Below are 17,226 nucleotides of genomic sequence, written 5' to 3'. Positions count from 1 at the left end.
TCTTTTATATCTTTCTCCTCACGCCCTAAACCTATGCCTTCTAGTTCTGGACTCCCCCACCCCATGGAAAAGACTTTGTCTATTTATCCTATCTATGCCCTTCATGATTTTATAAACCTCTATAAGGTCACCCCTCTGACACTCCAGGGAAATCAACCCCAGCCTATTCAGCCTCTCCCTATAGCTCAAATCTTCCAACCATGGCAACAGCCTTGTCAACCTTTTATGAATCCTTTCAAGTTTTGCAACTTCCTTCTGATAGGAAGACCAGAATTGCACGCAATATTCCAAAAGTGGCCAAATCAATGTACAGTACAGCCACAATGTGACTTACCAACTCCTATACTCAATACTCTGACCAATAAAGGAAAGCATACCAAACGCCTTCTTCACTATCCTATCTACCTGCTACTCTACTTTCAAGGAGCTATGAATCTGTACTCCAAGGTCTCTTATTTTCATCAACACTCCCTAGGACCTTAGCATTAAGTGTATAAGTCCTGCTAAGATTTGTTTTCCCAAAATGCAACACCCCGCATTTATCTAAATTAAACTCCATCTGCTTCTTGTCAGCCCATTGATCAAGATCCTGCTATAATCTGAGGTAACCTCCTTTGCACTGCACCTCGAATTTTGGTGTCATCTGCAAACCTACTAACTATACCTCCTATGTTCACATCCAACTCATTTATGTAAATGACAAAAAGTAGTGGGCCCAGCACTGATTGTTATAGCACTCCACTGGTCACAGGCCTCCAATCTGAAAAGCCATCCTTCACTACCACCCTCTGTCTTCTACCTTTGAGCCAGTTCTGTATTCAAATGGCTAGTTCTTCGTGTATTCCATGAGATCTAACCTTGCTAACCAGTCTCACTTGGGGAACCCTGTTGAACATCTTACTGAAGTCCATTTAGATCACGTCTACCATACTGCCCTCATCAGTCCTCTTTGTTACTTCTTCAAAAAACTCAATCAAGTTCATTAGACATGATTTATATTACAGGAACTTGTATCCCGGTATACAGTTTGTGCCCTGTGATACAAATTCCTGTATTCCATTTCTTAATTGCTCAGAAAGTTTCCAAATTCTTGAGAACAGGAAAAGCCAGGATTAGCAGTGATCATTGCTAATCTGTACCTTGTCTTCATATTGTTGCCTTTGTTCTCCATCTATGTTACATCGCAATATCAAAAACCTTTGATTTTAGTCTTGAAACCTGCTATGAATTCAGCACCAGATGTCTTTTGGGGATACAATTCCAAATTTGTACGACAACAAAAGCAAAACACTGCAGATGCTGGAAGTCTGAAATGAAAACAGAAAATGCAGGCAGTAACTCAGACTTTCTGATTTCATTCCAGAAAGGCTAACCTTGCCATTTTCAGATTGTGTGCTTCCTTGTACAATTCCCACACCTGGGAAAATCAATTCTCCAAATGCACTCTGTCAGCCATTCAGCCATCTTCATTATTTTAAGTATCTCAGTTGGCTCAACCTTCAAACCTTTAAACTCCGGGAAATACTCCCCAGCCCTTCATTCTGGTGAATCTATAAATTCACCTTGAAAGACCTCTTTCCTGAAGTTCATGCTCAAAATAGAATCTGACTAACCCTCTGTGCAAAGCAAACATAATTTCCATCACTATATTCCAGCTCAACTGAGAGAGAGAGACAGACAGACAGACAAACATCTATTAGCCTTTGTCATGATGTCAGCCCAAGAATGTATCTGGCATGTTTCCCTTCCTTATTTTTAGTCTGTAAGGATGATGACAAAAAGCTCAGAACCTCATATTCCTCCCTGTTTACCCCAGTGGCAGCGTGCAGTAGCTGTAAGAAAGATCCTGCAGGAAGTGATGGAGAAGTGCCCACGGTTCAGCAACACAGACATCATGAAGACTAAGCCAATCATGTACTGGTGTCGGCAGCGTGGGTACACCCCCCCTGACCCAGAGACCGCTGTCACCGAAGAGGATTCAATGGAAGATATACTGACGCGAATCGACAATGAGCCAGGTGAGATCAACATTCCGCTCCAAGTAATATTTTGCTCAGGTTCAGGAAAGTGAAAGACCTGACCGAACTCATTGTTTGCTGAGTGAACTGTTCCAATCCCAAACCAACACAAGTTAAACAGAAGAAGATGGCAGTGAGAAGCTAAGTACAGGCAGTTGAGATTTTTCTTCCCCTCTGCACTGTACATTCAAGGCTCTCTCTCCCATACCCTGTTCCTCCCCATGTGTCCTATATCATAGAATCCCTACAATGTGGAAGCAGGCCAGTCAGTGCATTGAGTTAATTCCAACTCTCTGAAGAGCATCCCACCCAGTCCCACCCTGCTACCTACTTGTCCCTGTAACGCTGCATTTACCATGGCTAACCCACCTACCCTGCACATCCCTGAATACTATGTGCAATTTAGCATGGCCAATCCACCTAACCTGCACATCTATGGACTACGGGAGGAAACCAGAGCATCCAGAAGAAATTGGGAAGGGGAAATGTACAAACTCCACACAGAGAGTTGCCCGAGTGTCGGATCGAAACCAGGTCCCTGGTACTGTGAGGCAGCAGTGTTAACCACTGTGCCACCCTCCAGTACTTGTATGGCATAATAGTCCCAATGTCACCTTGTCAGTCAGTGTTTAGAAAGATAACCCAAAGCATTGTTTTCAGTTTCCTGTTCAGCCTAATTTCTAATTGCTGTCTCTTTACTTGTATCCCTCTAGGATTGGGTAGAATGAAATTCCAGTGACATGTCAGGCTCATTGTTCAGTAGTTCAATATTTTAATAATAATGGTCCACAATTTTAAAATGCTGGCAATTATTTGACAGCCACAATAACAAATGCTCAATGTTTTTTGAAGACAATACCCCAGTAGACATTATTTATAGCACAATATGCAAACTATACACTTTTACAGCATACAGCTCAGTGTCCTTGTCCTATTTAGCAGTATATAATTCCAGTATTAAATCACTGGGACACAGTAAGATCAATATTTAAAAGGCATCAGTGATAAATAACCTCATGCAGATTTAAGAGAGCTGGTTCAATTTTAAAATCAGATTGCCCAACAGTATTTACTACCTCGGCATGATTTACAAAGACTTGGGTATATTTACAAAACTTTAATGCTACTTAAAACCCTTGGTGATTGATTATACCCTTTCCTATTTCGACTAACTAGACATGAAGATTAGAGGAGTGATCTTTAACATGGAATATTTTGCCTTAACTCCACATTTCTTATGGCTGTCATTTGAAATGTCAGCTGCAGTTATGTGGCTGAGGGATATGAGCTGATGTTCTGTTGTGAAAGCAAAGTACCAATTACACTTTAACTGGGCCCTGAGTTGGAAAACTGATGTGGGATTTCCCACCTTTCTGAAGCAATTCTGCATTTGACGTGAAGAATGAGAGACCACCTAAAGTAAGGGGTACGCAAGTATTGATTCATTTTGGTCTTTAACTGATACCGTGAATAGTATTTATTACTATCACGGCACAGAAGCCTTGGCCTTGGCCTCAATTAGGCCAGTGAATACAATAACTTTTACGTTTGCACCCTTTCTCCGACTTGAAGTTAAAATTGATCATCTTGTATTGTTTTTTGATCCTTCAAGATACGTTTACTTATCCCTGGATATGCTTTTATATTCTTAAAGATGCTTACGTATTCCTGATCTTCTGTACAAAGTACCAAAGTGATTTTCCAAATCATTTTCGTTACTTACAGCTCTTTTGTTACATTTTCACGTAAGTGCAAACTATCTGAGTTACTTTGAATCATTTACGAACTCCCCTTTATTTAAAACATTTCTAGAAATGTGCAGTGCTATTTATGCTCACCAATATTTAGCAATTCACCATAAAATACTAACACGTTGATAGCTTTAAAACTTGACATTATTCATCGAATCTCCAACATAGTTTAGGAGTTTTCTATTATCTACCAGTTTTTGATAATGTATTTCAGAGTGCCCCTCCACATACACCATAGCCGGTGAGCTCTGTCAAAGGCTCATGGAGGTGGAGGCCATTTTGAAAACAGAGCCTGAGAGCGATGAAGAGGTTGACATCATTGGCACAGCTGAGTCTTCTAAAGTGACAGTCAAGAAAGAACTGGAGGAGGAGGATGAAGAGGTCAAATTCTACATGGGCCTATTGCCAGCCATGGAGTATGCCAGAGACACAGCCCAGCAGGTAATCAGGAAAAGTTAAGATGTAGCCAGAAATCCAGCTTCAACCTACTTGTTTGTGTGTTTTGTATGTCTGGCACTCTGTTTCCTGTGTGGCGGGGTGTGCATGCGTGCATCTGTGTGTCTATGTCCCCTTTTTTGGACTGCCTTTCCAAGATGGTTTAGCCCTCTGCTTGTTTTCCTTCTGAATTAGTCCCCCCACATTGCTCTGTTTTCCTTTGTAGATTGGTGTTACGATTGAACCTGTTGAGGTGGAGAGCCATGTCTATGCCCCGGTGATCGAAGAAATGATCATAAAGGTAAGGTCAAGTTGTCTTACTGAATGACAGCAAGTCGCTTAGAATGACAGCGAGTCCCTCCAAGTGAGGACGACTTCCTGCAGGGGAGGATGCGTGCTTTGGCGGGGAGGGCGAGTGGTTTTGCAGCAAGCCTATGTTCCTGTGTGCAAGAGTGAGTGGCTGCGAATGACATTGAGTTACTGCAAGTCACAACTAGTCCCTGTGTATGAGTCACTAGTGTCAGAAATGTGTTGCGCTAAATAATATAGTAACTCTGTAAGAGACTGTCAATCTAAACATCTGTGCCAGATCTGAGTAACAACAGGTCAGTTCAAGAAGCTTTTGATTTTCCACTATGTCCTGATATTGGCTGTGGTTGCTAACTTCCAATCTGTTGCTTTAATGTTCAGTATCTGATATATTACAGGGAGGTGCAGAGTAAAGGCCCACATGGAAGCTGCAGTATTCTGTGACTTGATGTGCTGACAGTATTCCTGATCACTCCCATTCTTTTGTCTTTAGGCTGCTGAACTGTTTGTAAGTGACATCCTTCGAGAGTCTTTGGGAATCGCATACCAGAGCACTCCCCATAAAAGGTATGTTGCAATTTTCCCTCCAATCAACCGAGTCTCTGACTGACAAGGTCACGGTTAGGTGAGACACGAGCCGGACTGGTGCTTAATAGAATACAGACCGAGAGAGATTTGGGCAGATGATTACAGAGGCAGGAGTTTGGAGAATTGTCTGGAAGAGCATTGGAATAGTGGTGCAAATACAGAAGTTGCTGGAGAAACTGAGCAGCATCTGTGGGAAGAATACAAAGCTATGAAGACCGAACTCAGGAGTGGGACTCATTGCATAACTCTGTCAGAGAGTTGGCACTGCCACAATGGGCTGTAGTATCATTTCATGCCCAATTTGTAAATTGTAAATAATCTGTTCTTTTGTTTGATTTAGAATGCCCAAAGAACTGAGTGTAATCAACATGCACCAAGCCATCTGTAACATCCCTGTCTGCGACTTCCTCACCAACAAGTACATGGGCATGCTGGCTACTGAACAGACCCCGCAGCAGGAATTATGAAGGGCTTCACACTCCTTCCTTTCCATTGAAGACAGGGACTTGGCAAAGCCGCTCTTACGTTGACAGATCACTGCAGCCTTTGTGCCCACGATGGTGAGGGTGATACTACGTGATACTACACCAATGCATGTTGTTAACTCTCGTCGTGGAGCTGCAGAAGCTTCCAGAAGTAGTGCTCCTGTTTGGAGCTGGCTGTTGTCAGGGGTTGGTTAGGAGCTAGAGCAGGAATATTTTTATGTTCATTCAGGCAGCTGGAAAATGACAAAATACTGGCACTGCACATTTTTGTGTCTTTGGATTGGTGTGTGATGGAGAAAACTGGATTAATGACATACTTACACTGTGACGGAGGACTTAAGTCGAAACCATCTCGCTTGAATCTAAACAGCTCACACCTCTGGTCCAAATAATGTCATCCCATTGACAGAAGCAGCTTGTTATTATTAAATGTTGATTTGTTAAAAAAAGGTACCTCACAGTTTTGAAATTCCACACCATGCTTCAAGCCCTTTACAGACGGAAATTAAACAGCCCATCAGTGGCAGCAGGTATTACGGTTTCATCTCCGCAATCTCCCATCCACCACCTCACCTTGAGCGAGGGCAGTAATATAAAGGCCTGGCTCTCCCTGACAGGTCTACTTGCTGCCCTCACGCAGCCAGCTCTACAGCACCACCAACAGCTGAAAGCATGTCATCACCATCGACCCCTCCCACTACCCTGGCTTTTGGGGAGGGCTGACTATATCTTTGGGACAGAGATGCCCAGATCAGCTTTATCTTCAAAGCCATCATCATCTCTACAGCTTGTTGATGAATGGCTCCATTTCTGACCTCGCTCACCTGCGGCCATTATATTTGTTGCTTGAGCTGTTGGTTAACTTGATTAGAGAGTTGCGTTGGGCAGCACAGCCAGTTAGCTTGAATAGCAAGGTAGATTTTTATGTCCAAAAGCTAGATGGTTAAAAGTTGCTGGATAAGATTTTAACCAAGCTGGAACAGTAATGTGTTTATTGTCCACCCTCTTTCTCCTTGTTCCTGAAGCTCATCAGCAAGTTAAAAAATCAGTTGAATAAAATCAATTTGAATTGATAAAAACCTGAGTTTGAACATTTTCTGGACACAGTAGTAACTAACCTCTTATAGCTCACCAGTGAGACTCTTGCTTTATGGATGTACCTGTCTCTACAGCAGCTCTGCAGTTGTTTAAATGTGGATATGTAATTCTCTTCAAATTTCATGGATTTCAAACATCTCGCCCCCTCCCCCCAGGCTTAAAAAAGTGAAGACCTCTAGAAATCTGAATGATGGACAACATGCTGTAAGCACATGCCAGACTCGTCAGTTTTCGAAAGGGAAAAGCAGAATCAAGCTTCCTTCATCTGAGCTAGTCAGTTATGACGACTTATGTCTGATTTAGTTTCCCCAAATAATATTTAACTGTCTGGAGAAATGCATACTGATTCTAAAATCCTGATGAAATCTCTGAAACATTAACTGGAGTTATGGAAGAGGTTTCATACTATACTGCAGTATAGTATGAAACTGTTGATGTAATCCAGATCATAACCTCAAACAAAGAGTTTGAAGCTGTTTGGAAATTTGCCAAACTCAGAACCATTACAGGCGGCAATTGGCATTAAGAGATAGATCAAGGTGAGCCCAGGGATAAAAGGCTTTAATTAATAAGAGAGAATAACGGAACTGGGGTCCTTTCCATTAAATAGAGAAGGTAAGGCGATCTAAAAGAGGAGTTAAATGCAAGATTGTCACCAAATCAATAATCGGAGGGATTTGGTCAATTTTATTTTCATGCAAACGACTTGTATTTATTTAACACCTTTCATAACCTCCAAACATCCCAAAGCTCTTAACAGCCAATGAAGTGCTTGTTTAAGTTTATTGATTCTTGTAATGTAGGAATGAAAGCAATCCATTGACGCACACTCCCCTTCTACAAACAGCACAATACTGACTCTTTTTCTTAAAAGTGTGTTGGTTGATAAATAATTATGGCAGAGAGATAGCAAGGATAACTCCTCTGCTCTCCGAAATAATGCTGAGGGGTCTTTAATGTCAACTAAAGAGGGACAACAGAGGTTTGGTTTAGCAGCTCATTCAAAAGGCAGCTCCTCTGACAGTGCAGCATCCGCTCAGTTCTGCACTGAAATTTCAGCCTAAACTCTGTTTTTAAGTCTTTAGAGTGGAGTTTGAACCCACACCCTTCTGGCTCAGAAGAGAGAGGGATACCAACTCCCTGTAAATCATTATAAACCGTGACTGGTAAACTGGCTGAAGATGTTTCACATAGTTGTGTGAGGCACAGATCAAGGACTGGGTCTCCTAACTGCATCCTCCTGGCTATTCCCATGTTATTTATTTCACCACTGAAGGCTGATGCGCACTGTGTCAATTCAGTTTCCTACAGTTTTTGATTAGCAAATCAATAACCAGACATTCAGGATGAGAAGTGAACAATGACACATACAACGAACATCATTTACTGCTTGCATTTCCACATTATAACAGTCACTACACTTTACAAGCGAACCATTGTACTGATTTTTTCCCTGTTCCCGAAGGTGGTGATGTGTTAGGGCACCAGTGACTGAACAGCTATTCTTTCCATGTAATTCTAGATTGTAAGCATTTGCTATATAACAATGAGAGATATCACAGCTCAGACAGTCTTCCCACCTTCAATATTTGCATGTGAATATATTTACCAACACAGAAATTCCCTTTTGTCAAGAAATAAACTTGACGGTAGCTATTCACAGTGGAATCTATTTCTCAAGCTGGTGATGGGTGTGAGATTGTGATCAGAGCTAGCGTTGTTTCTGCCATTGACTTTTCACAATCTGGATATACAAACCTAATATCAGATAATTGCTGGTCTCTGCATGATTAAATTATATTTTGATAAATGATTGTGCTTACACGTATGAAGGATGAGCTTGATGGGGAATGGAACAATTGACTGCTTTCTCACCAAGTACCACATTGGGATTTGGTAATCGTTCACCCCTGGAAATAATCAACCTTGAAATGTGTTTTGTTCAGCATTCCCGAAAGTATTCTGCTAAATTGAGATTCTGTAGCATGAAGGATGTGTGTTAATTAATATGCAAGATGGTGAGTGTTTTCTAGAAAGCAAACAAATATGGAAAACAGAATCCTGAGGCTGCTGGAAACACTCAGTAGGCTTGAACACATCCATGGCAAGAAAAGACAAGTTAACATTTTCTGACAAGTAAAAGAAATGATATGCATTTACACAGTGCCTTTAAGCATGTCCCAAAGAGTCTTACAAGAAAATGCAGTACCTAAATTAGATGAAGTGCAGTTCCACTACTGGCAACTAAAGCATGATTGCATCACTGGTGATGTTGGTGGAGGGCTTAATATTCACCCAGGAGCATTAGGAATCTTTCCATTGTTTTTGTTCACAATAATATCATTGGATTTTTTTCCATCAACCTGAAAGGGCGTGGTTTAATGTCTCACCTGATAGTTGCAACTTTGACCGAACATCTCTGTCCGGTACCAAGAGTCAACTTACATAGTATGTCCATGTCGCAGGAGTGGGACGTGAGTCTAGTACTGACTCACTAGCAAAAGTGCAACCCCCTGAGCTGTGACGATTCATAGCAATGCCAAGTCACTCAGGAAGACATCCAAAACTGTGTCAGTTAGCTCAGAGGAAGTGAGGAATGCAGATGGTCAGAGTAATGATAATGGAGGTTTGCAGGGCTAGAGAAGATTGAAAAAATCCAAAAATGTGAGGCACAGAAAGATTTAAATATTTTCACCCATGTATCCAAATGTGTGCATTAGTGGAACAGGATCTAGTGTACATCAGTGGATATCATCTTCATTATTCATTTTCTCTCGGCATTTAGAAATTTGGATCATGTCTCCTCTCAATCCTTTGCTCTCCACAGAAAGCAAATTGTGCTCTGAGAGCCTCTTCCCTAACTGAGCTCCAAATCATCTCTAGTTTTCTCCAAGTCTTTACCAATGGCCAGAAAAATCAACTATGCATAGAGCCAGCAGAGTCAGGGAATTTCTGTGATCAGGTATGTCTTGCTGTGAGCTGTATTGAATGTTACAACACTGGGTAAACCCTCCTGCTTAATTTAAACCAACAACACAGAAAAGATTTATCCCATGCAATAATCTGTGAAAATTCGAGTGGCCAAGAACTATTTAAAGTAAAAATTAACAACTTTATTTCTTAAAGTATAACAGAGAATAATTAACTAACAACTATTTACAACTCCTTTCTCTAACCTATCTTTTACTTTCCTTTCTACAATACTAGTCTGATAAAACCCCCGATTAAGATTTACCAAAAATTCAGATTTTCAGTTTCACAAGTTACTGATCGATAAAAGTACCTTTAAGAGAGATATTTTTCTGGGCAGTCTGCAGATGCTGGTGGCTTGGCAGTTCTCTTCTTAGCTGTTCATTTTCCCCCAAATTGTCAGATTGTGTCATTGACTTTTAAGATTGTCAATATACTTAATTCAAACTTGATTGGAGTTTGCTATTTTTGGGGGTATAATTTAAACTGGTTGGCCTAATTCGAATTTGTTTTGTCATCTCCAGGCAACCAGCTAATTGAGTTGTTCAACCAAATGTTACATTATATCTTGTTTAGAACACTTAATGCTGTGTCAGGTAGTTCTGCTAGCTTTCAACTCTTTTAAAGGAACAGTACACCCACAACTTCATAACACTCATCAAAGGGGAGGTGGTGGAGTGTCATAGTGATTGCACCTCAAAAAATATCAGAAATGCATCCAATAATTTTTCATTCATTGACAGTGGTGGGAAAGCTGTATCAAAGAATTATCCCAAGGAACAGTAAATTCAGCAAGTCCACTAATAGTTCAACTTCATGTAGCCTCCTCACTTTGTATTCCTCAATTACTTCCCATCCGTCGATAGCTTGCTTCATGTCTCCTGAGTTCGCCTATCCATGTCATTATATTCCACATTTATCAAGATCTCTAATATTTCTTAATCCCACCTCTGCAACCTCTCCTGATGTTCTCAATCCCTCACATCTCTAGATAAATCCAAGTTACGCTGTCCATTTTGATACTTCCCTAATAACCTTTTCTGTAACTGCATTATCTGTGAAGGAATGAGGTTTCTGACTGCCTTCTGCCCTCTAGCCTCAGTTTTAATTTTAAATGCAGGACTTTGATAAAATGATGAGATTTTATATTGTGTGGCATCAAACCAAATCCATGATTCACCTGCAAATGGATAATTAAGCACAAAATGGAAATATTGTGAAGAAATTAAGAAATTCAGCTGTAACAGCTCACAAGATCACTTTATCAGTTTAATGGTAACACTATTCACATTCTGCTTGCCTGCACCCCCCCTCGCCCCATAGATGGAACCATAGATGGTTCATCCTCCCGATTGTAATGAACCAGACCAAACCCCCTCAAAATATGTAAAGAAGATAACCTAGATGCTGCTTTTTTATTATTTTAAAATTAAGTACAGTAGCACCTCGACTTAGGAACTTAATCCATTCCGGGACCCGGTTCGCAAACCGAAAAGTTCGCAAACTGAATCAATTTTTCCCATTGTTCGGATAGCGTAAGAATGCTTGGACGGCTGTTCACAGCGCATGCGCCAAAGACGAACTGAATGAGATCACGCGGGGCCCGAGAGCTTTTGCGTTCAACAAGCGCGTAGCAAGCAGAACAATGAAACCATGTGGTCGCACACGGGCTTTTTGCATTCGTACCTTCGCTCATACGTTGAATTTCGTACGTACGTTGAAGCAAAATTTTACGTACAATCCTGTTCGTAAACCGATTTGTTTGTGAACGGGGTCGTTCGTATGTCGAGGTGCTACTGTATAAGGTATGTGTTCCAGATGCAATTTGATTGGTCTTTATCTTTATGCTACAGTTAAAATGCAGGAAACCTAAGCACATATATAGAACCCCAGGAAACCTAAATACATAAATAGAAAGCGGGACATAACACCAATGCTTTACTGGAGGCTTGCTGATGATGTAACCTAGTATGGTGACAAAACATCTGAAAACAAGCCTTCCAGCTCAGCAAACAAATTCATATCCAGAACCTCAACCTGAACTACAAAACTTCTCCAACCTTGCTAATAGTAACATCCCATAAAAGGGGTTGGAAAAGGCAAATGCAGTAAAATAGATTGTCTCACATGCAATTCCAGCAGCAGGAAGATATCCCTAGGTTTTAGCTGTAACAGAGAGTGGAATAAGAACATCCACATCTAGCTTCAAGACCACAGTGGCTGCTGGAAGCTAAAGCCAAAAATCCTGATTCTTGACCACACCCATTTAGGCTGCTTCTATTGTTCCAACTTTTAAAAAAAAACTCCAAGGCTTCACAAGCTGCTTACTTTATTGACTTTGAGCAGACCACTTGGTACCTCTGTCTCAAACTTCCTTCATTTAAAAAAAGGAAAGTACACCTCTGAAAGCTCTATTGTCATACCATTGTTACTGAGATGTTGTTTTACCAGAAATTAATATATCGTAATTAAATCACTCCCGTTTGATTGTTATCTCTTGTATTGCTTTTTGACTGGAGTCTCAGGGACTCCTATCTGACTGCTGTCTTTTGCACTGTTGTCTCTCACACTGTTTTTCCCTGACACTGATCTCTGATATCATTTGCCTTTTCGGTCTGGTTTCTCTAGTTGCATTATCTGACTGCTCTTTCCTGCACTAGTGTTACATGAGGTCGTAGGAAATAGGGAAACGGAAAAGTGAGACTGTGGAATCAATAATGAGAAACAAAGAAAAATGGCAGAGACTTTGATTCAGTATTTTGTATCCATTTCCACAATGAAAGACACAAAAACACTCAAAGATTAATAGAAAAGCAGAGGCAAAAGCAAAGGAAGAACTTAAACAATAATGATCACTGGAGAAGAAATTGCTGTAAAACTAAAGGGACTGTAGGTTGACAAATCTCTTGGATTGATGGTTGATAATCTAGGGCCTTACACGAAGCAGCTGCAGAGATTGTGAATGCTTTGGTTATAATCTTCCAAAATTGCCCAAATACTATAAAGAATCCAGCAGTTAGAAAGCTGCAAATTTAACACCACTATTAAGGAAATGAGGGAGGTGTTCTGGGTTGATTGGTATAATGTCAGTGGCAAAATGGTACAGTCCATTATTAAGGAAGTGGCAACAAAACATTGTGAAAAGCATAATACAATTGGGCAGAGTCAGCATGATTTTGTGAAAGAAAAATTATGTTTAACAAATTTATTTAAGTTGTTTGAGGAGGTAATAAAGCAGGGTGGACATGGGGGATCTAGTAGATGCAGTGTATTTGGATTTCCTTAAGGAATTTGATAAGATGCCATATTAAAGGTTACTGCACACCATAAGAGCTCATGGTGCTAGTGAAACATTGGCATAGAAGGACAAATAGAGGAATGGCTAACACTGAAAATAGTCAGGCTAAGTGGTCAATTTCTGGTTTGCAAATGAACCAGTGGAGGACCACAGGAATCAGTGCTGAGGCATCAACTGTTTACAGTCTATGCTAATTGCTTGATGAGGGTGAGAATTGTCGCTATATTTACTTATGATACAGAGGTAGGTTTTAAAAACAAGCAAGTTGTGAGGAGGATATAGAGTTTACAAAGATATACAACGAGGCTAAGTGGACAAAAACAGGCAAATTGAGTATAATGAGAGAAGATGATGTTCACATTAGCAAGAAGAATAGAAAGTGGAATACTGTTTAAGTTGAGAGAGACCGCAGAATGCTGCAGTTCAGAGGGAACTAGGTGTCCTTATAAATGAATCACACAAAGTGAGTGTACAGTTACAGCAATGAATCAGGAACGCAAACATTGACTTTTATTGTAAGGTGAGTTGAATAAAAAGATAGGGACGTATTGCTATAACGGTACGGCATTTAAGGAGGGATGTACTTGCATTGGAAGCAATTCAGAGAAGGTCCACTCAGGCTTCTCCTGGAATGAAAGTGTTGTTTTGTGAGGAAAGTTTGGCCAACACTCATTGGAGCTTAGAAGGGTGATTTTATTGAATTGTACAAGATTGTACAGGGTCTTGAAGGCTGGACAGATCTTTGATCAACAAGGGAGTTAAGGGTTATCGGGGATCAAGCAAGAAAGTAATGTTAAGGCCACATCAGATCACGGATGATCTTATTGAGTGCCAGAACAGACTCAACAGGCTAAAGATCCTACTCTGGCTAATTCTTGGACTCACGTTTAAAAACAAATCCTCAATTTCCTCTTTCAATATCAGCTAATTCTAAGGAGAGACATCTAATTTCCCTTGTGCTTGATTATACCCATCACTCTGTAGACTGGACCATTCATTGTGCTAAAACAAAACCGCTAATGGCCTGGGGCATCAAGATCATTCAGTCATGGTCTTTCGACACAGGTAAAGGCTGGTGTAAGGGGGAAGAGACATGTCCTACTGAAGGCCGCTTTGATATTAGGGTGAAGAACACTTCAAGGGAGGTTTGAGTAAGGCTTTGGAAACTAGGAACCGTCAGCTCTGAGGACATCTGTCCCTTGCAGATCTTCCTCTCAGAGTGTCATCACCCTCACTGCCAACCCCCACCCCCATGGGTATGGTGGCTCACAGCACCTGGGACCAGGGTTCAATTCCAGCCTCGGGCGACTGTCTTTGTGGAGTTTGAACATTCTCCCCATGTTTGCGTGGATTTTCTTCAGGTGCTCCAGTTTCCTCCCACAGTCCAAAGATGTGCAGGTTAACTGGATCAGCTGTGCTAAATTGCCGGAAGTGTCCAGGGTTGTGCAGGCTTGGTGGATTGGCCTCGGGAAATGCAGGGTGATAGGGATAGAATAGGGGAGTTGATCTGGGTGAGATGCTCTTTGGCGAGTCAGTGTGGACTCAATGGGCCGAGTACCTATTTCCACACCGTAGGAATTCAATGATTAATCTTTCCAAACAGAGCAACCAGTAAACTGAGCTGAAATCACATCCTGGCACAGAGCAGGTAAACCTGATGCTCTTTAGTTTACTTACACATGTTCAGTCTTCCTTTGATGTTGGACATAATTTTTCAGCATTATAAATAGAAGTTTAGAATAATCTGTGACCATTCAGTAGCTCAGCTGCCACTGTGAATTCTGAGCTGTATGACCTTTACTTTTCTTTGCATTAAGTGGGTTGACGTATATTTAAGTGAGATGCATACACCCCTAAAATGTGCTTTATTTAGGACAGTTTCACAGGTACTGCAGCTCAGAACCGCAGCACATTGGCCCGGTTAAAGGTGATTGGTTGCTGAGAGGAGGCAAGAGATGTTGTCATTGCAGTGCTGCTGCTGCTGCTGCTGCTGATGATGAACGAGCCGTTCGCGTTGCTAAGATACAACTCAGTCTGCAGCCTCCATCCTCTGCACAGCCTCATGCCTATGCGTTTTCCAGATAGAAGGAGGAGAAGGAGTGGGTGAAAGGCACTCAATCCCCTGCAGAAAGAAATTGGCTGTTTATTTAAATTTCTTCTAGCTGAGATTAGAAAGATAGAATTTCTAATCGATAGTCGAAGGAGGGGCAGGGTTTAGCATGCCTTCAGTGAGAGTCGGACTATGCTCAGAGTTTCTCACCACTCAGCAAGCTTCAGTCCACTGAATGTGAGTCCAAACAGTCCCAGACATATCAGGAGGCAAGTTAATGCATGAATTACTTTATGAAAAAAAAAAGACAGGTACTCAATTAAGATGATGCTTTCAGCAATAAAGGTACAGGATCTTCCTGTGACCTTCACACATATTAATTGCTGTGAACTAGTATAATGCTTTCCACGAACTTGGGACATCCCACAGCACTTTACAATGTGCTAAGTATTTTTGAAATGCTATCACCGTTGTCATTATAGGGGGATGCAGCAGCCAACTCTGCACACAGTCAGATGTCACAAACAACGAAGAGATAAGTGATCAGATGTTTCGTTTTTTTAAGTGTTGATGAATGGATAAATATTAGACAGGATGCTGGAAGAATTACTCTGCTCTTTAAATTAGTGCCATACAATTGCTTTGTCCACTTGAGAGGGTGGGTGAAATCTTTGTTTAACATCTTATCTGAAAGACAGTATTTCCAACAATTTCCCCTCTAACTACTGTTTACAGTGCACAGCTAATGTGTTGCATGACGTGGTCGTGTTTAGGTTGACACTCTGCCTCACAGGCACTCTCCCCTCACAAAAGCATTGTTTCTCTCTGGTCTTTTGGTTCCAAATTGGGAACATTAGTGTGGACATGAACACTCATGGTTTGGTAAGAATAGTAATAGTAATAACCCTAACCCTAACCCTAACCCTAACCCTATTAGTAATAGTAATAGTAATAGTGCAGCAAATGCTCAATAATGTACTGGAACAACAGGGCCTGGATTTTGTGGCCAAGCCTCTGGGTTGGCACTTGAATTCACGACTTAGCTCATGTGTGAATGCTTCTTATGAGGCCTAAGTTGATACTGAATTAAATTGAATTAGCTTTATTAAATTAAGAGTGTGTCTTTACAATTTTAACGCTCTAAATTTGGATGACCATGACTTGGTGTTCAGTGTGCTTAGAGTTAATAATAACAACACACTTTCACTGGTAGGACTATTTCGAACAGCCCATCTTTGCCTGTTTTAGTTTTATAATTGCTTACACCTCACTCAATGATTTATTATCCTCTATCCAGATTCGAAATGATTGCCACATTTGTTATTAGTGATGTATTCACGTTCTCCAATGTGCACTTGCTATCCCCATGTAAAGTGCCTTGCAGTTTGCTCCTTGGGTTTTTATTTTGCAACATTTTGTTTCTCAAAGAATGGGGTAAAGTCTGTAAATGCTCCATTTATGCGGCTTTCTGTTCCCTCGCTGGCAATGTACAACTGTGATGGATCATTCTCACTCCTTTATTATTTCTATCTTCACACATAGTAGTGAATAGAACTCTCAGCGCACTACTTAACAAAGTCCCATAAAACATAGTTGAGTTACATCAATTGAAAATTTCAAAATTGAGATTGAAGCTTTTGTTATTAGGCAACAGTAATTAAGGAGTATCAATCAAGACAGCTTTGATCTAATTGAACCGTAGAGCATGTTTAAGCAATTGGCTGGTCTACTCTTGTTCCCAAGTTGTCCAATATTAAGTGGTTTAAGATTACCTAGATATAATGTGACTTGTGCAGTTTTGATTGATCTATATGATTCATTATTATTTCTAAAAACAAATGATGTTCTTTTAGTAGCTCACCCCGCCAAATATAAAATCTTGACACTCCATAATTTTATCTTTGTTATTAGAGATTAGTCACTATAAAGATCATCATGCCCGATCAATTTGTGTTGGCCTTTATGCAGTACATAAGCATCCTCCTATCCATCCTAATTTAATTTTATAACACCTTCTCCCCTTTTCTCTTAACTAGACTTCCCTTAAGTGTATTGGCATGATTTGCTCACCATGCCTCTGGAATTTAGACCTTTTGTGCACATTTCCCAGCTCTAGTCCAGCCTCTTTCCACTGAAAACTACCATGTTAGCTTCCCTCACCTCACTTTCTCTGATTACTCTGTATGTTTCCCAGAATATTCTCTATTTCATGTCTCTCATTATC

The 17,226-nt window shown here is 40.7% G+C and overlaps 1 protein-coding gene across 11 annotated transcripts in view; it reads left to right on the top strand.

Annotated features, from left to right (window-relative positions):
* The window catches only part of yeats2 (YEATS domain containing 2), a 139,064-nt gene extending 132,399 nt beyond the window's left edge, over positions 1-6,665 (top strand). For 10 of the 11 annotated variants that reach the window (XM_087993786.1, XM_087993785.1, XM_087993794.1 and 7 more), the window contains 5 exons: positions 1,817-2,018; positions 3,984-4,210; positions 4,431-4,505; positions 5,007-5,080; positions 5,442-6,665. In XM_087993786.1, the coding sequence (XP_087849912.1) occupies positions 1,817-2,018; positions 3,984-4,210; positions 4,431-4,505; positions 5,007-5,080; positions 5,442-5,568 (705 nt within the window). In that variant the 3' untranslated portion in view covers positions 5,569-6,665. Of the gene's footprint in view, positions 1-1,816; positions 2,019-3,672; positions 3,764-3,983; positions 4,211-4,430; positions 4,506-5,006; positions 5,081-5,441 lie in introns of those variants that run through there. The other variant, XM_087993793.1, reaches the window with a different exon arrangement.
* Positions 6,666-17,226: the final 10,561 nt, after the last annotated feature.

The sequence above is a fragment of the Chiloscyllium plagiosum genome, unplaced genomic scaffold (genome assembly GCF_037043375.1).
Source record: "Chiloscyllium plagiosum isolate Xiang-an unplaced genomic scaffold, Cpla_swu_hap1 HiC_scaffold_13, whole genome shotgun sequence".
Taxonomy (NCBI): Eukaryota; Metazoa; Chordata; class Chondrichthyes; order Orectolobiformes; family Hemiscylliidae; genus Chiloscyllium; species Chiloscyllium plagiosum.
The sequence above is the reverse complement of the archived record's forward strand: the minus strand, read 5'-3'. Positions and strand labels throughout refer to the sequence as shown.